Source organism: Poecilia mexicana, unplaced genomic scaffold (genome assembly GCF_051168715.1).
Source record: "Poecilia mexicana isolate PSO_F unplaced genomic scaffold, ASM5116871v1 scaffold_16, whole genome shotgun sequence".
Lineage (NCBI taxonomy): Eukaryota > Metazoa > Chordata > Actinopteri > Cyprinodontiformes > Poeciliidae > Poecilia > Poecilia mexicana.
In genome coordinates, this window is record NW_028263385.1 from 14,360,816 (window position 1) to 14,388,292 (window position 27,477).

At 38.2% G+C, this 27,477-nt stretch overlaps 2 protein-coding genes and 1 long non-coding RNA gene across 4 annotated transcripts; 1 reads left to right on the plus strand and 2 right to left on the minus strand.

Annotated features, from left to right (window-relative positions):
* Window positions 1–1,924: 1,924 nt before the first annotated feature.
* LOC106909538 (uncharacterized) lies at window positions 1,925–12,167 on the plus strand. 2 transcript variants are annotated; one of them, XM_014975923.2, is made up of 6 exons: window positions 1,925–2,462; window positions 5,970–6,765; window positions 8,872–9,388; window positions 10,108–10,361; window positions 10,560–10,739; window positions 11,399–12,167. In XM_014975923.2, the coding sequence occupies exons 2-6, from the start codon at window positions 6,112–6,114 to the stop codon at window positions 11,606–11,608; spliced, it is 1,815 nt and encodes a 604-aa protein (XP_014831409.2). In that variant the 5' UTR covers window positions 1,925–2,462; window positions 5,970–6,111; the 3' UTR covers window positions 11,609–12,167. The 2 variants fall into 2 exon arrangements, with proteins under 2 accessions (XP_014831409.2, XP_087870259.1); XM_088014133.1 differs by lacking the exon at window positions 1,925–2,462 and having other exon boundaries at window positions 5,386–6,765.
* On the minus strand, window positions 6,719–8,849 carry LOC148155014 (uncharacterized). The gene is made up of 4 exons (XR_015765676.1): window positions 8,722–8,849; window positions 7,530–7,732; window positions 7,235–7,409; window positions 6,719–6,806 (listed from the first exon to the last, which is right to left on the minus strand). It is a non-coding gene; the product is annotated as an uncharacterized LOC148155014 (long non-coding RNA).
* A 1,277-nt stretch (window positions 12,168–13,444) lies between the features above and the next one.
* On the minus strand, window positions 13,445–25,948 carry cyth2 (cytohesin 2). Its single transcript, XM_014975925.2, has 12 exons — window positions 25,705–25,948; window positions 23,148–23,298; window positions 22,929–22,995; window positions 22,739–22,857; window positions 22,576–22,656; window positions 22,264–22,376; window positions 19,745–19,893; window positions 19,550–19,661; window positions 18,400–18,476; window positions 17,826–17,897; window positions 17,560–17,714; window positions 13,445–16,802 (listed from the first exon to the last, which is right to left on the minus strand). Exons 1-12 carry the CDS (start codon window positions 25,769–25,771, stop codon window positions 16,715–16,717), a joined length of 1,251 nt encoding a protein of 416 aa, XP_014831411.2. The 5' UTR covers window positions 25,772–25,948; the 3' UTR covers window positions 13,445–16,714.
* Window positions 25,949–27,477: the final 1,529 nt, after the last annotated feature.

The window sequence follows — 27,477 nt, forward strand, 5'->3', positions numbered from 1 at the left end:
GATTTCTGATGAGGAGGATCTGAAGATTAATTGCATCTAACATTGTGTCAATGCTCAGCACAAACTACCTTTGCAGTGAATTACAGCTGGGTTTTTGTTGGATTTTTATTTTAATCCTGGAAGTAACTCTGTGTGCTTCTATGACATATGAAGAGCATTTCTGTCCTGCGTTATGAATCTATTGCCTGAATATCAACTTAAAGTGATAGCTGCAAATATGCTTAAAACAAAATAATTGTATTTAAGTTGGTGTCTTGGAGAGGAAAACATTTTGCCACTAAGACCTTTTTCTATTTCTGCTCTGATCGCCAGACATCAGCTTGACCTCTGGTTGAGCAGGCGGAGCAGATTTGGGGTTTCCGGAGGTACCTGGTCACATGGCAACATGTCTTTGGGAACAGTTGAGCTTCTGTTGTCTGGTGTCATTGCATGCAAGCCGTTGGTGAGCACTGACTTCCTCTGAGCCTAATTTACACACGCTAAGGAGATTGAGAGGCGGGAGAACCCGACACGCACTGACCTAATAAACAGTAAAGAAAAGATGAGACAACCTCACCGCCCCGTCTGTACTCGTCACACATACTTCACTGCAAACCCTCACCGCAGGGTGGGTAATTGTCAAAAGGTTTCTTATTTAATCTAAAATGTAAGCTGGAGAAAATCCATATGTCATATACAGCTCTGGAAAAAAAATTAAAAGCCCACTGCATTGAAAACCTCCTGGTTATTCCACCAAATATTGATTTCTGAACTCTTCCTAAGTTAAAACATCAGCATTGTTGTTTCTAAACGGATATGAACTTGTTTTCTTTGCATGATTTGATATCTGAAAGCACTGCATCTTTTTTGTTATTTTGATCATTTCTCATTTTCTGCAAATAAATACTACATTTTTGCTTGGAATTTCAGAAACATGTTGTCAGCAGTTCATAGAACAAAAGAACAATGTCCATTTTACTCAAACATCTAAATATAAAAAGTAAAATCAGAGAAACTGATCAATTTCAGTGGTCTCTTAATTTTTTCCAAAGCTGAATGTGGAAGAATATGAACCTGCTTCAATTACACAAAATACTGAATTAAAATCAGGCCATGGTTTCCGAATCATTTCCACAACAAAACCATTATACTTAGGCAATTATAAATAATTACAGAATGTGGTATTTTGTTGGAATTGCTCAATTTTTCTTTCTCTATTATATAAATCTTTCATTTAAATGTTTCCCACCTCATGTTGTTGCTCCTAAGTGACACACTATTGAGGCGTTTTTGTAGATCCTTCCTCCCTGCAGCTGTATGACTTTATGATCATCACTGCTCACAACAAACTCAACAAGTGTTTACATTCCTGCTACATTTGTACAACTTTACTCATTCTGAGTAATATTTCTACTCTTATCTGCACATTTTATTGTCACTAACTGTAAATTAATGCTCAAATAGACATGCACATTTTGCAAATTAACTCAGTTGTATATTCCTTTGAACTGGGGTACACTATTTTTATTTCACAATTAAGTGCTTTATAAATCAGAAAATGCTAAAATATTCAGTAATCTTTGTAGTTTTATAGATTGTTCCCATTTAAAGTTTTGATGCATTTAGCAAAAGAAGAAGAGTGTTAATCTTTTACAGAACAAGTTAAAGTTTTACTTCTCGGTTCATGTTTTTTGTTGGTACAATTGTTCAGTATATGATTAAAATGTTTTACACATTTTCAAAACACACAACTTAGTCCTCTGCAAATGTTATTCAGACATAAATTTCTTACTCATCATACAAATCTAATTGTTTTTGACCCACTAATAATGATTTGTAGACAGATTACAAAATCCATTGTACTTTTTTTTACTTCTGTTTGTGACAAAAAACTAAAAAATATCAACATTCAAAATGGATGTTTTGAATGAGTTCGGATGTTCGGATGTGGTTCACAAATAAGTCCGTATTAGTGAACCACACGCACGCTGCTGTGTCGTCCTCGCTGTATTTAAGTCTGTCTATCAATCAACATGTTTGTGTGTGATTTCTCTTGACCCTGCAGCAGCCGTCTGTCAGTCAGAGAGGAATTAATCAGGCCAATTCCTCCCATGCTGGGATGTAGGTGAGCTGGCTGAGTGACGAGAGCAGCAGGAGCTGAGGGCCAACATTTGGATCCTGTTTAAAGGGATTTGGAAACCGCAAATCAAATGAAAAAAAAAAAAAACATGTTCGTCAGAGCTGCGGATTTGATTAGGTCCTTGTGTCTAACAGAAAGGATTAGATGGCGGAGGGGGTGAGGTAACAGGTAACAGGGAGTGGCTTTTTAAGGGAAACGATAACAAAGGAGGAGGAGAGGAAAAAAGAAGGGAGAGACAATGAAGGAGAGGCAGAATGAGCTGAGCCCTCTGGAGTAAATCTCTCTCAATCTGATCAGCGGGAGAGGAGAACTATCTAACGAGTGTGGACACACCAACCCTCAGGTAAGCGCTCTGGGCTTTAATAATGAAACATTTACTTCTCTACAACTAGAAAAATTAAGGCGGAGGATACCAGAAGGTCATTCTTAGCTTATTTACATTTTATTAATACATTAACATTTATTAAAGATGTAACAAAATAAGCTTGTTTACATATTTAATCAATCTGAACAATATTTATGCTTAAAGATCTATTCAAAAATATAAATGAATATACTTTTGTTGTTCTTGATGTCGTGTGATGTGTTTCTTTACAAAAGCAGATATTTTACCATATGAAAAGCTCTATATAAAAAAAAACACTAGAGAGGATCCAATCTCTACGAGTCAGAACTGAACAAAATGCTACACAAAAACTGTTTTTGGTTCATTTAATTGGTTGAATTTTTGATTAATTTTGAATATATGACTTTAAAAATGTGTTAAAAGTTTCACGAATTCAGTATTGGAGATTAATTTGAATGACGAGAGCCAAAAACTGTAATAAGCAACATACTTTAGTAGGAATGTGTTGAAATAAACCCTGAAGTTTAAGCAAACAATCTTTGAGAAACCTGGCATTAAATCTAACCTGAAGAGAAGATTTTAGTGTTGTTTTATTATTTATCAAAATCCAGACTCAATTCTGCATGTTTGAATGCTGTAATATTAACATCCACACAATACAGAATGGATATTTTAAACTGAATTAGTCCTAAAAGTGTCTCTAGCAATTTAAAAACTCAACAAGTGAGAAGATTAAACCTTGAAACTGCAAAAAAAAAAAAAAAAAAGTTTTTAACTCCATCTTAAGTTTTTCAAATAGTCTTGATTAAAGGAGCAACTATAAAGAGCTGGCCTTTAATTACATATCTCAGTGAACTTGTCAGTTTCTAACCTGAGACTAATCGCTCTGCTTTACCGTCCACCCTGACCATATGTTGCTGGGATGATGCACGACCCCACAGTCTGCGTCGGATTAACACCGACCCGCACACACCAACACACCAAGGAGTGTACAAGCCCACTTATCTCTGACTAAGATAGCAGAGCAACTGTCTGTAATTAGGTTAATTGGGGGAACCTGTGGGTGATAATAAACTTAGGTCTGAATGATGGCGATTGGGTGTGACACGATTTTGTCCCCCGACCATCTGTCTCCCTCTAAAGCCCTGCTAATCTCAAGGGGAAGCAGGAGAAGAACCAAAAAGATCCATTCGGAGCTTCAAACTACTTCTGCAACAAGCTGAAGATTGATCTGGTTGGTTTCTGCTTTGTTTTACGATTGATAAATCATAAGCCAAGTCAGCCATGCATGAAGTTTGAGCACAAATCCACTGAGAGCAACAGGTGGTCAGCGAGGTTTAGCGGCCGCTTCTCGGCTGTGCCATTTCAAAATGCCGACACTGTATGATGAAAGACGTCATGCAGGGAGGTCAGCTGCCTTTGTGGAAACACGCCGGGCATCGAAACCCTTTGAGCCTGTTTGCATTTTGTCACGTTGTAACATCAGTGAATTTCACCGGGATTTTATCTGATCGTTTTTATAGTTTCACAATTTCTACAAAGTGTAATTTGCATTGGTGTACCCTCTTCACTGTGGTGATACCCCTAAATAAAATTCAATGTAACCAATCATCTATTGTGTAAATAGAGTTCATCTCAGTTCTGGAGTCCATTCAATCATTTAAAAGTGAACATTGTAGGTCCGTAACGCCTTTAATTAGTTCAGAAAACACTTTGAAAATGAATATCTGAGCTTGTAGGTCCGTCCATGTTTAGCCTAAACAAAGATGTTGAAATCCTGGCATTGTTATGATTATCCCCAACACACAATTCAAAAACATGAAGACATTAGAAGACGTTTTATGTAGATGGTTTTCATAAACATTTTCATGTTGTATATTCTTTGGAGTGTAGACAGGGCCGGCCCAAGCCTTTTTGGGGCCTTTGTCAGATTCATATTTGCATCCCCCTTACTGGAGTAGCAAACTAAAAAAAAATTATATTTGGATTTTGAGATGTGAAGTGGTATTTACGTGTGCTATATTATTTTGATTATCTGAAAGTAACATCAGACAATAAACACTAAATTTACAGTAAAAAAAAGTTAACATGAATATCTTGCATTTCCAAGAGTGGCAGCAGCCAACAACAGGAAGAGATTAACTTACTATTTGTGGACCAACTATGAAAAATAATACAGAAGTTGTTATTCCCCATTTCATAGTATTTAGTTTGTATTATTAAATATATTATTTAATCATAAATAACATATTATTTGCTCTTGAGGCACCCCTGGTGGCGTGGAGCAGCAGTTTAGCTCACATATGCCTTGGGCCGGCTCTGAAAATATTGTAACTGTAACACTTGAGCAGCAAAGGAAATTAACTAACTAAGCTAACTTCTGAAGAAAATTTCAAAATCATGCGTCATCTTTATTTATATCAACAGCTCTGCACTACTTTGTGTTGTATAACATAAAGTCCACCAATGGATGAGTTAAAGTTTGTGGTTTTGATAAGAGAAAATGAGAAAATATGAAAAGCTCAATCGGTAAAAAACTTTGACATTAGCAATGACATTACATTAATCTACTAAATACAGAAGTTTGGGATGTTCCATGAGGGCGTTTTGGCATCCTTTAAGGCTTCTAAAGAGTTAAAATGTTCCAGCCAAATGTTTGAGTCGGGATGTCTGACCTTTAACATGATCTAATCCTCCTCTGGAAGGACTTCCTAGTTCTTCTTGGAACAGCCAAGGTTATTCGCCAGACGCTGGCCGAGTCCAAAGACGTCACATCCTGAAGAAGGTTTAGTTTAAAGTCTGACAGCAGAACAGCCAGAAGCTAAAAGGAGATTTTTTCCAATGCCTTTTCACCTGTGTGGGCAAAGACAAAGAGAGTCCTGTAATGAAATAATAAGACTTAATTTATTTTTGTGTGAGTTTCCATAGGCTTAAAGACTTTCATTGAACAGTAGCTATGCCAATATCTAAATAACAATGCTTTCCTAATGTTAATCAGCCAAGTTTATCTGTGTAGCACATTTAATTAATTTATGTTTTTTATGAAAACAAAAAAACATCATAAGCACATCGTATAGCCAACAGTTGTAAAGGTCAGTAACAAGCATCACATTTTATCGATTAAAATAATCAAATATGTTGTTAATTTTCCAGGGACTATGATTCAGAAGCAACTCTAAACAGGTGGGTTTTTAGTTTACATTTAAAGGAACTCAGTGTTTCAGCTGTTTTGCAGTTTTCTGGAAGTTTGTTCCAAATTTGCAGAAGCTGAATGCTCCACGTTTTGTTTTGGGGATGCAGACCAGAACCAGAAAGCCTGAGTGGTCTGGAAGGTTTATATGACAACAAATATTTATTGTGGTGCTGAGCCGCCCAGTGAACAACAGTATTTCAGAGTCTAGAGCAAGTGTTTTCACCCTGGAAATGTTCTTCAGGCAACAGAAGGCTGACTTTGTAATTGTCTTTGTGTGACTCTGAAGGTTCATGTCTAATATTTTTTTACAGGTCTGTCTAACTGCTTCATGATTAAAAGTCTTCCAGAAGATTCTTCTCATCTTTTTCTGTTTTTTATCTTTCCATCGGAACATTTTTTCATCCACCAACATCTCATATTGTGAAGTGAAGCCACGTTTTGTGGTTTTTTTAGATGGAGATTATGAGGAGCGCCATGTTCCTTCTTCCTCTGGTTGTTTCTCTACTTCACCCCACATCTGCCACATCAGGCCCAGACTTCAACTACGGAGCCCACCCGCGCTTTGTCTGCACCCCAATCCCTGCAGACACAGACCCTTCCTGCTTCCCCACAGCAGGTACGGGCGCCGGGTCGACGGGGCCAGGAGGATCAAACCATCAGAACGTCCCTCCCAGCGGCTGGTGGGGGGCCAGCGACGAGGCTAAAGCCACCATCCTCCACCTGAGGGAGAGCCTTGTGCAGCAGAAGGAGATCATCCTGGACCAGAGGGAGACCATCAGAGAGCTGACGGCCAAGCTGACCCTGTGTGAGGGCGCTGGGCGAGGCCCGTCGCTTCACGACGAGCACCACGGCTCTGTGTCATACTCGCATCACAAGGGACTCTCCGTTCACCACACATCGTACACCGACAACAGTCACTATGGCAACGGCAGACTCATCCCAGACTCACAGCACCACCACTCCTCAGTCCAACGATCCGATGGAGGGTACGGCGGCGGCCACAACCACGGGAAGGACAAACACGGGACGGCGGGAGACAGCACATCGACGATGGAGCAGCTGGAGAGGATGCTGCACGCGCTGAAAGAGAGACTGAGCAGTCTGCAGGTGAGCAGCTGGAGGAAGGGAAAAGCTCACTTCGGATAAAACTGCAGAAAGAGACGAGAAAACGTAGGGGAAGTTCAGTGGAAGGATAATCATAAAATTCCTTGCTTTACAAATTCAAATCTGAAAAGTTGGGATGCAAGACATATTGGCATTGAAGTGGACATATTGTGCAAAATTTATTTTTCAATTTGGGTCTCAGCTGTTTCTAAAGACAGCCCATATGCTTAAAAAAACCACTGTCATTTTTGGAAATAAGTTAATGTTTTCTTGTTGTCTGGAAAACAAGCAGTTTCAAAAACGTCCTGATTATTAAGTCACATTCGATGAGCACTGTACCTCACCTAGCAACCCCAGTCAAGCCCAGACCATTACCCTAGCAACCCAAGTGGAGGTCCAGCATGTTTGGTCAGCTGGTTTTAACACTGTACAATGGCTGCTGGAAAAGAAAATTGTTTTGTTGCTGACTTACCATCCAGAAAACACTTGCTGCTTTCTCGTTGGTTGTGTAGGAGGCTCCACTTCTGCTTTTCAAAGATGTATGGTTTATACTTTCACATCTGTTTGCAGCCATTTTTTTTTTTTTTTGCGTGAGTGTAAACGCTGAGTTTACAGCAACAGCTTGTTTGGACTTAAACAAAGTCACTCTGAAAGAACATCAAAATAGGTACAATTGACTAGACTGAAATCTCATTATCTAGGAATGATTTTGTACAAAATATGTAATGAACTTGTATTGCATAGCCCAGAGATAGACCAATGCTAACCTGTTCAAGGAAGAACAACAGGTCACGTTGAACAAAATGTGGAAGAAATTGGTATAAACTCTTATGCAAGAAACTGTAGAGGAGTGATGAGAAAAGGACGGGGCTGGAGAGAGGATGTGACGTCCCCATGTGGATTGGAACGCATTAACTCTGCTGTCACGAGGCTGTTTGTTGAAGTCCCAGATCGCTGCATCCTCTGAGCACTTAAGACAAAAGAACAATGAATTACTTAATCTCACAAAGCCATTCACTCGTTGGCAGGAGAGTCTGATGTCTATCAGTAGCCACCTGACAACAACAAACGGCTCAAAGTTGCTTCTCCACAAGGAGACAGGGCCGGTTTGCTAAAATGGTGGATGTATTAAATATGCATTTATGGCGCTGGTCTTCCCAGACAAATGTCAACATCTGTGGGAGTGGTGTGTGGAAGATCAGCTGCAATTATAGTGATCTCCCTTGACAGACAGTAATCAGGGCAAGCACCAGGACAAAGCCTGGATTACCTGAAAGGAGGAGCAGGAAGATAAAGGATACAAACGGGACTGAGCAGCTGCATCTCAGAAGACAAGATGATTAGTATGTGTTGACGCTATGTCAACAAGGCTCACCAACACCTGTTCATGTGTTACTTTAGGCCAGAGGTGTCAAACTCATTTTTATTTTGGGCCATGTCATGATCATGAATATTCCAGAAGGCCTGGCTGTGCCAGAAAAAAACATTATCAAACTGTTAAAATATTTATAAAGAGCTATCTCTGCATTCGATAAGCACTTCTTAAAATGTAATAATACTTTTCAAACTGATTTTTTTTTGCTAACAAAATCACTTATTTTGTGGAGCTAATTTAGAAATATTCGCAAGAAATTTTGCGATATTTGCATTCACGTATGACTTTTTGTTACTCGCTGTATCAATTGCGAATTATGACTTAATATGAAGTAAGGCTGAGGCAGCAATGAAGAAGAAGTAAGAAAGTTAGCAGTCACATAAACCCAATGCTTTGCAAAACAGTTGTGGAAAATTTTCAATAAACTCTCAATTATGAATTAGCACAAAAAAGTGGAGGGATTTTGCATGAATTTCAACAGTTGTGGAATTGTAAAAAACTGGAACTGATTGATTTAATTTGGCTGAATGCAGATAAAAACTGCTTTGATTTGATCAATGGTGTAATAGTTAAGCACACGTTACCTTGACGGTTCTATTGTTGCGTCAATCTGTAGTTTAGGGCCACGTAGAAAGCGATGGAAGGCCTGATTTGGCCCGTTAGAGTTTGACACATGTGCTTTAGGCTAATTTGCACCAGTGTGTTGTAATGTTTGCTGTTTTTATCTTCCTCAGAAGAGGAACAGCACCAGCACATACTCCAGCTCTCTGAAGGAGCTGCTGCAGAGGAAGATCAGCACCCTGGAGGAGCAGCTGCACCACCACACCACCGCCCTGGGCAGCAGCGCAGACCAACACCACGATGACGACTCCGGCCACAGAGATGACGGAGACCACCACGACGACGGTCACCACGACGACAACCACAAACACGACCACGACGACGAACACCACGACGTCCACGACGACACCGGAGACCACACGGACCATCATGACGACAGCCACAGCGAAGACCACCATAATGGAGATCACGATGATCATGATGAAGGTCAGGATAGTGATAGTGAGGAGGAGGAGGATGAGGATGAGGAGGACGAGGAGGAGGAGGAGGAAGAGGAAGAAGAGGAGGAGGAAGAGGATGATCACAGGAGCAATGAAACAGAGGATCACAGCTACCTCCCACACACTGGGTACAGAACTGGTTTCCACTCTAATAAACTGGAAACGATGCTCAACCAGCTGCACCTGACAGGTAAAATTCACCTGACGCTCTGCTGATTCCCAGTTTAGATAAAAACTCTTTAGATGCAAAAACACGACATTTTATCTACTATTTTTTTGTCTAATTTCTAGTGCAAATATCTTAGAACACTTGACATAAGACAAAACTCACATAAGTAACTTTTCAGCAGGATGTAGGAGACTGTTTTAAGTCAATAATTCCTCATACTGCTAGTTCTACTGGAAGATTATTTTGCTTATAACATGGGAAAAATAGCTTATAAGCAAAATAATCTGCCAGTACAACTAGTACATTTTTAAATCAATATAAGAAATACATTAAAAGATGTGGAAAAACAATGAATTCAATTCCCTTTTTAAATAAGAAAATACACATTTTATTGCCTAACATGCAGCAGCATAGCATTCCTTTAGTGAATGCTTGATCATTTGTAGCAAAGGAAGAATGTTCTCCACTCTAGTTGGATATAATTTGAATATTTTCACCTTCCTAAAAGAGCTGCCTAAGCCATTTTTGCCAAACGCAATTTTGTCAAAATAAAAAAATGCCCCCTTTTTACTACTGAAAGATGAATTAGACAAAAAAAAAAAAAACACTTTTGGCTAAAAATGTCGTAGGTCAGTATTTTGGAAAGGTGACAATTTTTTTCAAGCTCCTAAATAAATCTAGTATGTTCCTCATAGCAGAACAGCTAAAACATTAAAAACAACTTACATTTTCCTCCACAGCTTCCAACAAGAAACATTCCAAGAACCTGGATGCCTTCCAGATCAGCTTCCCGATGAGGACCAACTACATGTACGGCCGGATGAAGAGGACTCTGCTGCAGGAGATCTTCGCTCTGACCTTGTGCCTCTGGATGAAGGCAGGCGTGGGACCCGGACTGGGGACTCCTTTCTCCTACTCTGCACCCGGACAGGCCAATGAGTTGGTGCTCATCGAGTGGGGGAACAACCCCATCGAGCTGCTGATCGATGACAAGGTGAGGAAGAGCAAAGGAAAGATATCAAGTTGGTACATTATTCGCTTCTTATGACTCTGAGATAAATATTAACACATTCCTTACAACACAGTTTGTGTGGCTGGGTGGCACAGCTGGTAGAGCATGAATTTAACTGTCATGTGTCAACATGGCATCACCATCACACTTTAAAAAAAAATGTTCCTGTCTGATCCACAGGCTGTGACGCTGCCCTTAACTCTGAGTGATGGGAAGTGGCACCATGTTTGTGTGACGTGGACAACGAGGGACGGACAGTGGGAGGCCTACCAGGACGGTGTCCAGCGGGGCTCTGGGACGAATCTCTCTCCCTGGCACTCCATCAAACCTGGAGGGGTCTTCATCCTGGGACAGGAGCAGGTAAAGACGAAAAATATTTTTTGGCTTTTGTGAGAACTTACAAAATTATTTTGCATCCTTTTAACCCCTCATAAGTCAACGAGAAAAATCCCCCGTAAAGCTGGTGCAGTTTTTTAATAAAAGTATGCAATTTTTAGAAAAAGTGTTATTACATAGTTGTCATGACGTCATGAGACAGTAGTAGTATGAGACAGAATCTGTGAAATACTAAAACTAAAACTAAAAAAATCAAGCTCCTCTGCCTTCTCCCAGTGGTATGTAGAAACAGACAACTGAAGCCAGGAGGAGGTTCTTAGCGCTGCCAATCTCCCCGTGTTTGGTGCTGCTCATTCCTCCTCTCTCTAGCTGTGCTACTCTGCAGCTAGCACAGCCTGCCATGAATGCTAAGTCTAGTTAGCGTAGCCACGGAAGACGGCGGAAAAACGGTTTTTCTGGTAAGTTGTTTCTCAGCCATTAGCACGTTTAGCAGAGAGAGAACATAAAGTTGATTGACAGCGATAAGACCCGCCTCCTGGTTCTGATTGGTTGTTTGAGGTGGAGGCGATCGATCGTTTCACAGATTATCCGTCTCATAGCAAACTGCCACAACATGGCGACAGTTTTAATATATATACTGCAGCATAAAAAGGTCAAAAGGTGACATTTTTACCCCCCTTCAGGACACTCTTGGAGGCCGTTTTGATGCCACTCAGTCGTACGTGGGAGAGATGTCAGACCTCCACATGTGGTCGCACGCCCTGAGCGCCGCTGACATCTACAGCCTGGCCTCCTGCGGCAGTCACCTACGCGGTGACGTCATCGACTGGTCCGAGTCGGAGGTGGAGCTTCACGGCGGCGTTGCTAGGTACCCGTTCGACCCTTGCCACTGAAGGAAGGTTTACCCGCCCAAGAAGAAGACCGTCGAGAAATCATGAGATTTTGGACTTTAAGTATTCAGACTGTTTGCCTTCCTTTAAACTATTTCTCAAATGACGCAAAAAGGAGGATGAAGTTTTAGCCTGATGACCGTATTTACAGAGAATGTGTTTGATGTTCTCTCTCTCTCTCTTTTTTAAATAAATTAGTGTTTTATTATAAACAGACAAGTGCTGACTGTGACATATTGTCATAATGTGAATAAGATTTAATGAGAACAGTTCTGTGCTGATGGGGACCTTAAAGGGTTCGGCTGTAGATTAGAGTTAGTTTAATGAAATTCATAGACATGTTTTAATAAATCTCTTCATACTTTGGATTCTCTTTTTTAAGGTTTCCATGAAACATACAGCTAATTTACCAAAGAAACTATAGAACTCAAATGTGTTTTTCTCTTGTTTTATTTAAATTTACATGTAAAGATAGACTTCAGAGAGTTTAGTCTTATGCACTCTGGTTTGACTGCCTCAGTTTTGTGGTTTTTTTAAACATTTGAGAAATCTTTGTTCTGTTTTTCCTCAACTTTTTTGTCCTCACATTGCAAGGTTGTTCACAGAACAAACCCTTAATATTCATCACTTTTGTTTGGTTGAACAGTGAGTAACTTCTAACTTGTGTGTGTTGAGATTGTTGCAATGTGGCTTCTGAATTTGTCATTTTGGCCTTGATTGTATATTTATTATTGTACAATATCTTACACATTGAAGCTATTAGAAAATGTTGAAGCTCAGTGTGATTGTGTTTTTGTTGAAATGTGAGTAATAAAATTACAAAAATTAAGCATTTTGTTCTCGTTCAAGGTGCTTTCACTGAAAGCGCATTTCAGGGTTTTACGTCAATGCAGATAAATCAATTTCAACATTGTAGTCCTGTAGAAAGCTTAAATACAAAGATTAAAAATATAACAAACATATACATAACCACTGCTTAATTTTCAGAACGTTTTCCTTCTCTTTAAACAAGAGTGTTCTCCTGAAAGACCAAAACATTGAAATAGTAGCCATGGTCAAGAGGAAACACTGTGGTCTAAGGATTTATTTACATTACCAAACTTCAAAAACATATTTTTAAATTTTTAAATACTACTAATTTCATCCTAGAAGTGTGTGACATCAGGAACCTGGCATCATTTCCCCCCCATTTTCGTGTTCATCTCAGATCTATTAGGCTGACTTCTTAACAGTCACACTCAGGCTCACTGTATTTATTCAAACATTCAAAAGATAATCAAAGAAACAAGAGAAAATTAAGTTGATGGTTAACATCAGTCCTGCAACTTCTGCCCCTTTACAAATAAATAAAATAAATAAACCTAAACTATAGAGAAAAGGTCCCCAATAAAGTGTTGACATAAATGTCTCTCCATACTGAACAGCTAAAATACACATTAACAGTTAAAAACATATACAAAAAACATGGCAAAGTTTCACATGAAACCCTGTATATAATTAAATGTGTCTAAAATATGATAAAATATAGTACTTGTAGGGAAAATGCAGCAAATCACAGCAACCAAAAAAGGGGCTGAGCCGTTACTGTTGCTATGGCAACTACCGACTGACAGCAACCTTAACCATAACTGACTAAACAAAATGGAGTTGAGAAATAAATAAACCAATTTTGACAAATAAAATAAAACCTTGCTACAATCACAAAAGGTGAAAGAACTTTGAAAAAGACTTAACTTTGAGACAAGTTTAAAAATAATTTAAATATCAAGCACTAAAGTTGTACCTTAAAGAGTGAGGTGGTGCAACAGGCCCCATTAAAATAAGAGACATGACAACAAATCGTTTTGTTTAATTTTAATTACTTTTTTTTATTGTTACACAGTATTTTACTGGTATCGTGGTTTTCCTTTTGCTACATGTACAGATGATGCATCCATCTTTACCTCCAAGTAAACAAAAATAAATAAATACAAAACAAACATTTTCTGAATGTAGTGGCTCTGCAGAGAAGCTTAACAATATTAATTTTTTGTTTTTACCTGGAAACAGTTTCCATTTTTTGGCAACTTTGAATGTTAAAAATCATAAGGACAGACAGTCCTGGTGATGTACATAAAAATTAAAATGAAGCCAGAAAATTGGGACTTGTGGCTTCATTTCAACACAACGTCTGCCAGCCAATCACGTTCAAACAAAGTGGAAATAAAAAAAACATTAGGATAAGTTTCCATCATGAAACCAGTAGGAGAGAAACTGTTTCTGCTGGTCGGACGAGTATGGACATACATTTCTCAGAATATTGCAGTGTGTGCGATTACCAGCAGAGGGCGCCATATTGAATTAGAGTAGGTCAGTAACAGCATTTTTTCCTCAAAATGCTAAACTTGATAAAGTGCTGCATACAATAGTTTAATTTCCCCCAGAATCAAAAATACAAATACACTAAAGTAGGTCAAATCCATGACTGGAGACAAATCTAAACTTTTAATATGAGTGTTTTAAATCAATGGTTTATTATTAGTGTTCATCATTTAGCTGTCTTTTTATTTCAAACGTAACATTAACATTTCAGCTCAAACAGCTTCCCCAGACTTTAAAGGGCATATGTCATCATATTTTTTTATATACATTAATGTATTTTAAACAAATCCATTGTTTTTATAGCAAAGTAGCATTTAAATGTACTCTTAAAGAGCAAATTCTTCATGTCTGTCATGTCAAATGAACAATTGCTGGGGACAAATCATGAACTGTTTTATTGAAGGGAAACTTTTTAAAGGGAGTATTCTTGGTGCCTTCTGAGCAATACGTTATGTTGGAGGGAGAAATAAAAAAATATGCAGAAAATATGGCTGAACTCTGTAAAAAAAAAAAAAAAAAAAATCAAATACAATCTTGGCTTTAAGGGAAGGAACAACCACAACATGGAGGAAGACGGCAGAGAGACTGTGTCTATTTGTGAGCATAAAGATTAACATATGTTTTTGCTTTTGTTTGCTGCAAAACATCTGTTGATATCCACAGTATGAGTTAAATCAACATTTCCTCCCTGGAAACAACACATCTGGATGGTTAGCATAAATAACCAGCTTCCTCTGACAGTTATTTTTGCATTTTCTTAGCCAAATCCAATGCATTGGAAGATAGTAGCTAATTGGTTGCATGTCAGTATTTTAAAACGTGTAGCATTAGCTTGGAGTTACTATTCAAGGTGGAACAGGATATTGTGGAGCAAATGGATATGTGGAGATGATGTCAACAAAACTAAGTTATTTTGTTGTGCCTGTACACATCTGGGACAGATATTTGAGCATCAATCTGAATGGTAAAATTATCTTTCACAGTATTTGTTACAAGTGCTCAGGATGGTGAATTACACTCAGGATGGACTCACCACAAGCACTTTTAAACCTCTCTGTGGGGTGCTGGTTTGTTTGGTTTTCAGGTTCCCACACTCAACATTTCTCAACCTCTGAAGATAAATCACCATTAATAAATATTCACTTTATGAACTCAAATTCAAGTGGAAGACGTTGCTATCACTACTTATGTCTTGATGAATGGGTTTAGCTCCCGAAGTGTAATTTACACGTTTTTTTCTTTTTTTCCCATTTCTGAATTTCAGTCATAAAATGTAAACGAACATATTTGAATTTTATCAAAATGATGACATATGCCCTTTAAATTCGACACTGGGCAGCAGAGTGTGAGAATCAAACTGTTTGTGCTTTACAGAGTTTGAATCCCTCAAGAAGAAAAAAAAAGTCAAACATATAATCTCATATTTTCTAAAGGTAAGCAGGATCACTCACTTGATGCACAAACCAACTTCAGTATTAAATGCTATCTTTCCATGTCACCAGGAAACACAAACACTTTCCAAATCAGTGCACTAACTTGGTCAACCATGCATCAGTACCTATGACTCATCCTTCCGTTCATCGACATGCAGTAAAACAGTAGCTCATACAAAAAAAATCTGATTTTAACAAAAGATAAACAATAAATTAAATCAAATCTGTGTGTTCCGTAAACAAATATGCTAACGTCTATTTACAAAAAGTGTACAATGAAAAGAGCTGCCTTTGTGACTTCACAAAACCCATGTTGGTGGACAGAGTTAATTCAACAGATGTTGAGTTGTTGTAGTGCTGCACAAAAAAAGAAAATTCGTGTTTCATGCCGTCACGTTAATTCTGAAAAGACATGATGAGAGCGGCTCTGTACAGATAAAGATTCAACAAGCCTCCAGACAACGATACTCTACTCTGCTATTGCTCAAACATGTTGAGAAACATGCTAAAGTTCATACTGTACGCTGCGTTTCCACTATGAAAACCAGTGAAAATATACATTAATAACATTTACCTTGCTAGAATTCAGTATTTAAGTTTGGATGTGAACTTTATGCCATTTGGAGTATTAAATTAGTTTGCAAATTCACAGCTCTATCAGAATAAAAACGTATTGTTAGTACTTCACATTTTGTCTTGGCTATGCACAATCAACAAAGGAAATATCTTATTAAGGCGGCACTGATGATAATAAAATAGGACTTCATGAAACTGCAGCTTCTTGCAACCCTGAATAAAACTGTATTCACACCAAGGTGGAAAATCTTGATTTTTGACTTGTTGATTCACGACAATTCTCAGCCCAGATGGAAAACCTTTTAAACACTGGAACTGCAGGACATCGTTCTCAAAAATTAAAGCAATCTGAAAAAACAAAACAATTACATTAAAGTGATTTGATGTGTATAAAATGGCAACAGACCCCAACCACTGTGCAAAAGAAAGATAGTTTCTAGTGTGAATACAGTCTTAAAGATCCTGTTTAAGTGGGTGTGAAGACAGCAAAAGTTTTGTTTGTGCTCTGGGATTATTGTATTAAGTTGAATGCAACAGCAGTACTGTGAACGGCAGCCTCAGCAAGTAAGCCATTCGCTCTGTTTGCAGCTTTTTCAAAGAGTCTGGCGGTCAGGACAGCAAGGGGTCCTTGCAAGTGGAAGAGGAGGCGCTTTCAGGAAGAATGAGGAGGAGGAAGAAAGGTTAAAGATGGGAGCGAGCAGCAGAGATGATGTGAGAGGAAGAGGAACATAGACGTAACCTAGGGCTGCTCCTCTTTCTTCTTCAGTGATATACGTTTCTTCCTGGCAGCAAGCATTTCATAGAACGGATCCACACTGACCGCAGATCTATAAAACAACAAAAAAAAAGTCAGAAACAAATCTCCATCTTAGCACATGAAAATGTAGATGAGATTGAATTTTCTCAGCTGTAATTCAGATATTCTGTGAGAGAAAAACAAGAAATGTTTGTACACTTTCAAGCACTTTTCAAGAATTTTCAAGTTTTCAAATTTCTCCTGGATCACACTTTAGAGATTAAATAAACTAAAGAAGACAGTTTCAATTCACTATTATATGATATTATTTATTACTGTTGATATGTTGTATTCTACATTTTACAACAGGGGCAATATAAACTAAAATATAACAAAATGTTATACTTTGAAATGTTTCTCTCGCACAAGGAAGGAAACCAAAAAGGCTTGAACCAAGTTTAGAAATGTAAACTTCTAGTTACAAAATAAAGCTCTAAAAAATGTTTTCCAAATAGAAATAATTTTGGTAATTTAAATGACATCAAATAAGGAAAGTTTAGTCTGATTTATCTTCACAACAGTGAGAAAAAAATGTCTGTGTATTAATATATCTGGGTTCAACTGTAAAAAATGTTTTCTAAATTTAAGCTTTTAATCAAGTGTTAGATTCCACTTCATTACAAAAACGTATAAAGCACTTTCCAAACCTTGAAAACAACCAGCTGAAATTCAAGCATTTTCAACACTAAATTGTAAAGATAAGAAAATTATTTTAATAATAAGGAAATAAAATCACATTGAAATACACGGACATTCACAAAGCACTGCATCTGTCATCTTTTTCTTACTTGATGCTGTGGATCCACTCGTCCTTCTCCTCCGGTGTGGGTGCAGAGATGCGGTACACCATGTGGTTTCCTTCCACCACCCTCCCATCAGCCTCCGTCTTACACGCCTTGATGAGCTGCCCGCGGTTGTTGGGGATGTACAGCTCAAAGCAGTTCTGTTAAAAAACAAAAAAAAACAAAGAAAGACGTTACGACATCCATTCCACTGGGGAAATTACAAAAACAATCTAACAAGATATTTCAGTGAGAAAACGAAGGCAACTCACAGGCTTTCTTGGGTCCTCTACTTCACGGATGCTAAGATTTTCCAAGGGAATAATACCTCGTGGTTCCTTATCCTGTTGGGGAAAATTCATTTAGCATAATTTTCAGTCACAAAGCATGTGCTGCAGATGCATAACTGGAGCTTTTACAGAGAAATGTCGTGCAGTGATGATCGGTTTCTCATTGGCGATACATTTCTATTCCACTTATCCTTGATAATAACACAGACAAATTAATCCATCTTTTTCAGAAGTACAAGAAAGCATCATTATCCATCATGATATCATGATGGAGAAATTTGAAGAAATTTCTCCATCATGCCTGCTGCTAGCATGTGCTTGTTCTAAATGAAAATGAACACTTTCTTCTTTGATTTCCAATTTTGACTTCGACTGATTCACTTCCTGCTAAAGAGCCCCCTGGTGGTTGAAGAAAAATTCACAGAAAAGCCACACCAGGCCATAAGCCGCATGGTTCAAAGCGCGGGGAAAAAGTAGCGGCTTATAGTCCGAAAAGTACGGTAATTATTTTATCCTGCAGTGATGGCTGACATTGGTGACAAACACTGAGACTTACTGTGGTGTATTCAAAGTAATAAAGACAGTTGTCTGTGAGGATGAACCATCGACGTTTCCAAGTTTTCACTCTTCCTCCTGCAAGATCAAAAATAAATCAGGTATTTAAAGAAAGCAGGGAGTTTATTTTTAAATAAGCACTACTCTACAGTATCTACGTTCTACCTACTAATTAAACTTCAAATTTCTTGTTTCTATGTTTTATTAAACACTGTTTCAGTACATACCTCCTGAGAAAACAAGCAGCAGCAGTAGAGCATGGAAATGGCAGGAAAGAAGCAGAGACACAGAGAAAAAGAGGAATTAGAGGGAGACAAAAGGAAACAGGGAAGGAGACCGTATTAGTGACACGGACCAGAGGCCCCCGTCATGCGAAAGGACAAAATCCAGACTGAGAGAGTGAGTCTGTGCTTCACTATCACATGCTATGGCAATGTTTTAATACCACAGCGGCGTTTGGAGGCCAGGAGGCAACAAACCTCAGAGACAGGAAGACAGACTCAACGTAGCACAAAGCCTTAGAGGTGATTAGAGAACAGTACAGAGCATGTTTTCTTCAGATCTCTGTAACACGAACCCCAACCATCAGTAACGGATTAACATAGGATCGGCGTTAAAGGTCTAGACAAAACGTGTTTATTACATTTTCTGCATAAAATCATTTTTAGATAAAGTTTTAGAAAATGGCTACAAAAACATGCGGATTTATACAACCATACATCCTTGAAAAGCGAAAGTGGAGCCTCCTGCGCAACCAACAAGAATGCAGCAACTAAACACTTGTCTTTTCCAGCAGCCATTGTACACAGGTAAAACAAGCTGACCAAACGTGCTGGAGCTCAGCTTGGGTTGCTAGGTAACGGGACTAGTCTCAGCTCAGGTTGCTAGGTAACGGGGCAGTGCCAGTAGATTCTGATTTAACAATAGGAAGGTTTCTGAAACAGATAATTTTCCAGACACCAATAAACATTAACTCATTGCCAAAAGCCGTGTGGGTGTTTTTCATTTAAGTGATTGGGCTGTTTTTATATTTTTAGAAGCAGTTACGACCCAAAAGGAAGTATAAAAATGCTTAAAATATGAATTTTGCACATTAGAACCTCTTTAAAGGCAAGGTAAAGCAGGAACGGCCTCACTGGGAAAACTCTCACCAAGCTTAAGCAGCCAGCCCTCTCTGTCTGGGTTGAAGAACGTGTGTGTCAGGTCGTTGCCATCGTCCTCCGGGATCTTGAATGGTTCATTTTTAATGCTTTCATACAGATTCTGAAACACAACAAACCAGGAAAGATGAGATCGCCGTACAACCACTCCTAAACTACCAACTCAACCGATCAGGCTGATCGTACTCTGAGCAGCTCCTCCGGCAAGTCTCCCCCGTCGTTGATCCCGCGGTTCATCGAGATGAAACGGTCCAGTCCGGGTTTGTCTCTCACATTTGGGTTATGGAGGCTCGTGTTCAGCATAATTATGGCAAACGAAAGCACGTAACACGTGTCTGTGAACAGCAGAGAAAACAATAACTGACAGGAAATGAGTAGGAAGGAATCCATCAATACTTTATTGCAACCTCCAAGGAGCACTTAACTTTACATCAAACCGCGTGCACAGTTTACTCCTTCCCATCAAAAATCACTTACAGAAACATTTTATTAAAGACACGCAGAGAATCTAAATTAAACTGTTGAATGCTTCGTTCTGAATATTTTAAAACGTATACTGAATTATTACTTTCAACTACAATTTAGAATCACATTAATGGTTCCTAAAGAGGTAGAAAAAGACTGTCCAATAATTAAACAGCTAATGCCAGCATGCTATAGTCCTTGAGTTACTTTATAAAGTGCAAAATGGCAAAAGAAATAATATTCAGAGCAATAAGTGCATTTACATTAAAAGTGCTACTGAATTCAAACAAGTCAATATTTTAAATACTTTTCCACTGTCTGCTAAAAAAATCTTATGTCTTACACAGAGTTTCTTATTTTATCTGACACCAACTTTAAGTTTATCTCAATACTCGTAACTGAAGTAAAATTAATTCCTTGATTCTTATATCAGACTGGTAAAACATTGTGACTGGTAAATATCTGGATAATTTAATCAGGGTCCTCTCATCCTCCATATGTGCGTCTACAAATGCATATCAAAACAATGAAACAGCGGCGACATCAAATTAAATACATTTATTTAATCTGCAATCGTGAATAACTTCTTAACTTCTGATTCAAACTAACACAATAGGATCATGTTATGCATATTGGTTTTAAATCTGAGTGAAAACACTAACTATGGTGCTTTTACTCAAGTTTATCTTTCTGTAAAAATATGGTCCAGACTAATGCCTCATCTCTCTACAAACTAAAAATGCAAACAATGAATGTAGCCCAGTCTGCACCTTTAAAGATAATCTCATTACCCTGAAAGTCAAACCAAGTCAAGTCATTTGATCGCTGCTTGATTAGATTAGAACTTGAGCAGCATTTACACTCGACTGAAGGCAAAGCACCAAGATACCCTGTGAAACATGGAGAATCTACTTAAAACCAAAGTCATGCATCTTTAACACGAAGGATTGATTTTCTACCAGAGTGGAAGGCTACAGACAGTCTGCAACTCCGCGGTAGACATGTTTTGTAAAAGCTGCTGACAGACAATCATGAAAAGTAACTTCTCACAGTTGACCTTCTAAATAATTACTTGTTTCCATATTGGGTACAGAAAATTAAGTTTCTAGTATTAGAAATCCATCAAACTTCAACACCAGCAGATATAAGACTTAGGTTGATACTGAAATTAAAGGTGACCTACTATTCTTCCTTGAACAGTTTAGGATACATCTACGAGCTACAAAAGTTGTTCATTACCTTTTTTGCATAATGGGATTTTAGTCTGGTCAGTTATGAGCTCCTTCCAGAATGAGATGTTTTATGTTGTCTTGTCACTTTAAATCCTAATAAGCTCCTGCTGGCCACGCCCCCAAACTCAATGTTTACACTCAGATGTGAAAATGACTGCAAACAGATGCAGTCATTTTCACATGACTGCATCTGTGAAAATGATGCAGTCATCATTTTCCAGTCTTCCGTACTTCATTGAAAAGCAAAAGTGGAGCCTCCTGCAGCACTACCATCAAGAATGCAGCAAGTTGTTTCTGGAATGTAATTCAACAACTAAACACTAAAAACCAGCTGACCAAACATGCTGGACCTCAGCTTGGGTTGCTAGGTAACGGTGCAGTGTCCATATATTGGGAGACTTTTGAAACGGCTCCTTTTCCAGGCACAAAAACAAAACAAAACACTAATTTATTGTGTTTTGGCTGGGTGTTTTTTTTTTTTTTTTTTAAACGCTAGGCTGTTCTTAGAAACAGTAGAAATCCTAATGGTCCTGTTTTATTTATTTATAATTTTTGTGTGACTTTTGTAATTTTCCTGTCACTTTGCTGCTGGTACACCTGAATTTCCCCACTGAGGGAAAATAACGGTTATTTCTATTCAATTCTATTCATGCAACTCAAAGAAAACACCTCCATGACTGTATCAACATGTATTTAAACTGCACAGCCTGCCAAACTACTTTTGCTTTACACAAAGGAAGACTGAAAGAATGTACCTCATCTCATAACAATTCAAGGAAGGAATGAAAACACAAACTGCTCTTATTGAAAGGCCCTGGGTATAAATACAAAGGCCTCTGTGGGTTAACATATTAGCAAATCATTACTGGTAAGAGAGATAGAGTATGAGGGCAGCATATGTGGAAAAACACTTTCACTTTGTTTTAACAAACAAGATTTTACGGAAATAGTCCAAAAACGACACTCGGGACAGATTTCACAGCCAAAAATGGTTGTGTTCTTTATAACCTGTGCTTTGGAAGACACCAGGGTTGCAGTGGCAGTATCTCTGAGCAAAGGCCTCCATCATTCTGTCAATCTTCTGCGCTTCGCCTGGCAAACGGAAACTCCACAGGAACTGTCTGCAGAAAACAGGACAGGGTTTAGATCCAGCCTAAAAGATCAGGTTCTGCAATCAAAGCAGGTCCTGTTCTGTCCTGTTCCCCCAACCCAACCAGAGACAAACATGGGATTTTCCATTACTGAGCATTTCTGCTCCCTGAATAATGGCTGCATATAACTTGTGTTTCAGTAGAAGGCAAAGAAGAGGATGAAGTTTACCTGAGGGCCTGCACCAGGTTAAGGTCGGTGAACTCATGGAGGTCAACAAAAGCTTGAAGCACTTTTATGTTGAAGTCGTCTCTGCAAAAAGAAGTCATTTATATTTACAAATTGTCGGGACAACAAAACAGGAAAAATGTGAGGTTTTTTACACGTCATGCACCTTTCTCCCAGGTAATCCCCTATGGCGGTCTTGTTGAGGCCTTCTCCCTTGTACAAGAACTGTGCGATGTCCTCTGCTGTGTGTCTGAGCAGCTCGTTTTCCACCAGAAACAAAATCCCCTGCAGAAAGAGTCGGTGAGTAAAAACTGCATGTGACAAAAACAGCTGCAAAAGTCCAACAAGGCATTCACCTTTTTTGGGTCCATATTGAATTTCTTGCGTCCCATAGCCACGTGTCTACTTTTCTGTAGAGTTTTGCTGAAGAAAGCATAAAAATGGTAAGAATCAGAATATTTTACAGCATGAAAATGTGATGCTTTTCTTAAAACACTTTGCATACACCGTCAAACCACATGAATCCTAATTAGATGGTGGACTTTCTGTTTATTTAAACACAAAAATGTATCTACCTGCCCTCTGTACTGGTCTCCAGTCCCTCTACCTCTAAAATTGCCTCTCGTAATTCCTCCCTGAGCCTCTGGATCTCCTGCAAGAGGACACCCTTCCTCCTGCGGATGTCCTCCAGCTCGGAGCGCTCCTCTGGGCTCAGATCTACCGGGACTGCGGAGGAAGAGAAGAAGAATGATTGCATTGCAGCGCATTTCACAAATGGGACTAAAATAATCTAGGTCAAAAGCAATCTATTCTGATGGCAAACATACAGAAACGAGGTGCATTGTTAGTCAATCTCCATTATCTTTCAGAATCAAGAATGGACAACATTTAAGGAAGGAATAAAATATTTATTAATCATATGTGAAACAGTAACTGAGAATCAGAAAGAATCCAATAGCCATGCCAATAAAATTTCATTAAATTAATAACAGTCTCCTAATACAGCTCAAAGTGAATTAGTGATAAATCAGAACAGCTACCTCACTGCTTGAAAAAAATAAACACAAATATCTCAAAATTGTCTGCAATACCAGGAAATTAGTTTTCTTAGTGTAAAGCATATAGATTTAAGTACAATGTTTTTTAATACCCTGGTGTCATTTACATTCTGTTTCTAAATAAAAGTGAGCACAGTTTAAAAGAAAATAAATCTGAATAATATTTTCTGCAACCAGAGTTAATGAACAAATAAGTCTTTGTTCACCTGCAGTCACAGACTTTCACTGAAATTGCTTTAATTTGTCTAGAACTCGATTTTCTCAGCTAGTGCAAAAGAAGGCAAGAGGATTTAGAGTATTCTTCTTCTTACCATTTATTTGACATTTTAAAGTCAGCTTATTTTTTCCCAAAAGAGGCTTTTCAGAACTGAATACACGGCACTGAAACAATCCTAACTCAAACTCCTACCTTATCAAGTCAAACTAACATCTGATGCTGTGTAATTAATCACTTTTGTATTTTATTTTCAGATCAAACTGATCAGGAGAAACATTTACAACCGACTTGCTCTAAAATGTTTTAGAGAGCATTAAAAGGCCTGAAGTTATCCTGAGCCATCTGTAGCCATCTTGGTTTAGGCTACTGGAAGACAAACTGATCAGTTTCCCTCACTTTGCTACTTTCTTCTTCTACTGCTCTCCAATTTGCATTTTTTTTTGACTTTTTCTCTCCACAGAAGCTACATCTGGTCTGATGCAGCTTGGCTGTGAAACCTTCCTGGAGGAAGACATCAGCTGATTTAATGCTGCAGCATTCTCCTTTTCCTGTTACCTTTTTGCTTTTCATCAACACTGAAAGTACTTCAGCATCAGTTCTTCTGTATGTTTTTTGTGTCTCTGCTCTGGCTAATCAAACGAAAACCAAACAGTTACTTGTCCTGAGCCCGGTTCTGCTGAAGGTTTCTTCTTGTTAAAGGGAAGTTTTTCCTCTCCACTGTCGCTACATGTTCATCCAGAAGAAATGAACGCTGCAAGCCAATAACTCGATACAATCTGATTTGAATAATAACCTGAAGTAAATGCACTGTTTGATAACTGGAATGAATGAATAACTGAACTGAAATTTATAATGTTTTAAATTACAATTCATTGTGAATTGATGCTATAAGAATAAATGAGTTTTAGTATGTTTTTTTGTAATGTATGTTAAATAAATGCAGTGTGTTTTGAAGTGTATCACATAAATCTCATACATGAAACATATTTTAATATTAACAAAAATAATTAATTATGATACCCACCCCAATATTCAAGTAGTATTAATATTGCTTAAAGAGTTGCATAAAAGTAAACATAAATAATCTTGATAAAGTTGACAAGACAATTCCTAATAACTAAGTTGGATGAAACTTTATTTTTATTATGCGTTTGTTTCTACATTTAGAGTGATGTATTTAATGTTGAGCATCCTAATGCACAATACAGTAAAAATAAATAAATAAAAAAGACACAGCTGAATCAAATCCTGCCTGAGAAGCAGCAGCAAACAAAAAGCACCAACAAGTTGAGCTGGAAAAACAATTTACAAAATGCTTAAAATGTTGTAAATTAATCAGTTTCGCCAAAAACAACAACAAAAGAATGCTAAAACTAGAATTATTGGTGCTCAAAGCAACAAATTGTTACAAGAAGATTTATTTTAAACCACAAAACAATGAGCTGCCACGCCCACAGTCTCTCCTGTTAAAAAAAAATAAAAAGCTGTACATTAATTTAAACCAGCTGCAGTGTGCTTTCTAGGAAACGATTCCCTTTTAGGATAGACCAGCAGCTGTAACTCAAAAGGCTGGTGGCGATGCTAAACATCCACCGACATTAGCTGTAAAGTTCGCTCAGGGCAGCCATCGATACAATCAATATTTCATTAGCAAAGGTAGCATTACTGTTGCAATTTTATTCTGAATATAGACTGTAGTAAACGCGATGTCGGAGAAAGACAGTCATATTACAAATATGCTTCGGGATGAAGAGTTTCGTCAACCTGCGCGAATGATTAAATAAGCAACAAGCTACACCTGACTAGCCGCGGTTAGCCACCGGAACCACAGGCAAACAGCGACTTAAGAACACTTACTGTAGTCCAGGTCATCCATTTTTGGTGCTTTATTTTTAGGCATAAATAGGTCAGAGTCGACTGTCATTAAATGTCAGAAAATTGGGGATATATCGCGAAATATATCCTCAAAACTAGAGACAGAAAAAAACAGACAACCCCCCCCAACCGGTGTCGAAATGTTGGGCCGTAGACAAAGAAGGTGGCGACACGGGAAAAGGCGTCTGAGTGTACACCAGTCTACTTCCGGTCAGTTCATTTTCAAAATAAAACCAGTTTATCTTTTTATATTGGGAAAGAGCGGAGGGTGAAAGCAGATATGCCGCATTAATGCTGCTTTTGGAAATTACATTACATTTAAACAAATAATAACCCATGAAGAGCTACATTATTTAACGTCGACTAACTTCATAGTTTAGTGAAAAAATAGGCTATTGTCAAATATAAAAAAGGCAAGAAAATGGACTCAAGCAAACAGGTGTGCATGAACGTCTCAATTTTTACGGTGGCCCTGCAAAGCACTACAACATTAACGAAGCATAATTACAAATTACGAAAGCACTACAACATTAACAAAACCGAAGAGCTACGTCCCAGTGGGAGACCTAAGAAATCACGGATTAGACTACAGCTCGTTTTCTTTTAAACCAGAAGTTTTTCTGGAGACCCTTTTTATAGTGATGTCAGACAATGGCCGCCATAACTCGAAGAGGTGTATGTTTACTTCTGGTGTGATTTTGCCTCGGGAAACTTGACTGAAAAATTAACGGATACTCATTATCTTAAGGATATACTAAAAGGTAAGGTTAATAACAACAGCATTTAAGTGTTAGTCGTTATTACTCATTGTCAATCCACCATTCTCTAACTGTGTATATAATAAACAGCCTCCGATCGGAGAGTAAACCAGCTAGCAGCAGCTTTAGCCAAAGTTGGGAAAATACACCGCTGCCTGTCAGTGCTATATTGTTAAGTTTCACTAAAGTCTCTGACATCTTCCAACACTGTTGTTTAGAAAAGCATTCTAAATATTGATTTAAGCGCTATCTGCCAAATAATTTACATATTCTGATGTGATTCATAATTTCTCCTTTTGTTTTGTTGTCCATCTTTCTCAACAGTAGCCGACCTAACAACCTACCATATCTGGGATGGTCTTGTTCCTCTGCCCATGGCAGGTTCAGTCAATCAGCTGTGGGACATCTGCTGCCTAACGTCAAACCATCATGGGCCTCTTGATTTAGGTCTAAACTTACAAACTCTCTTACACATACTATCAAACTCTCACATTCACAGTCAAACTCTCTCACATTCACTATCAAACTCACACTCACTATCAAACTCTCTCTTACATTCACTATCAAACGCTCTTACATTCATAGTCATATTCCCATCCCCACCTAATAAAATATGTTTAGTAGAAAATGTTTAAGTTGTTCGACATTTAATAATTGTAAGAAGCTCTTTATTTTTAGAAATGTTACAGTAACCATAAATACTACCTAGGATTGTGAATGAGTCCTCAATATGTAATACGGAAAAAGACCAGTGGCCATCACTGTCATGTTTTGTATGAATTATTTTCCCTGGAAAGTTATTCAGTAATATAGCCACACCTGCTGATTTTGTTGTACCATATGAATAAGTAATCTGATCTTCCCACTGATTTGACCAAAATTATTCATCAGCCTGAATATCTGAGTCATTAGCTTACGCGTTGCACTGATCTATGGTATTTGACTTGGCCCTCCATTCCGTTGCAGCTCTTGCTATTTGGTCTTATTGTCCCGCTGA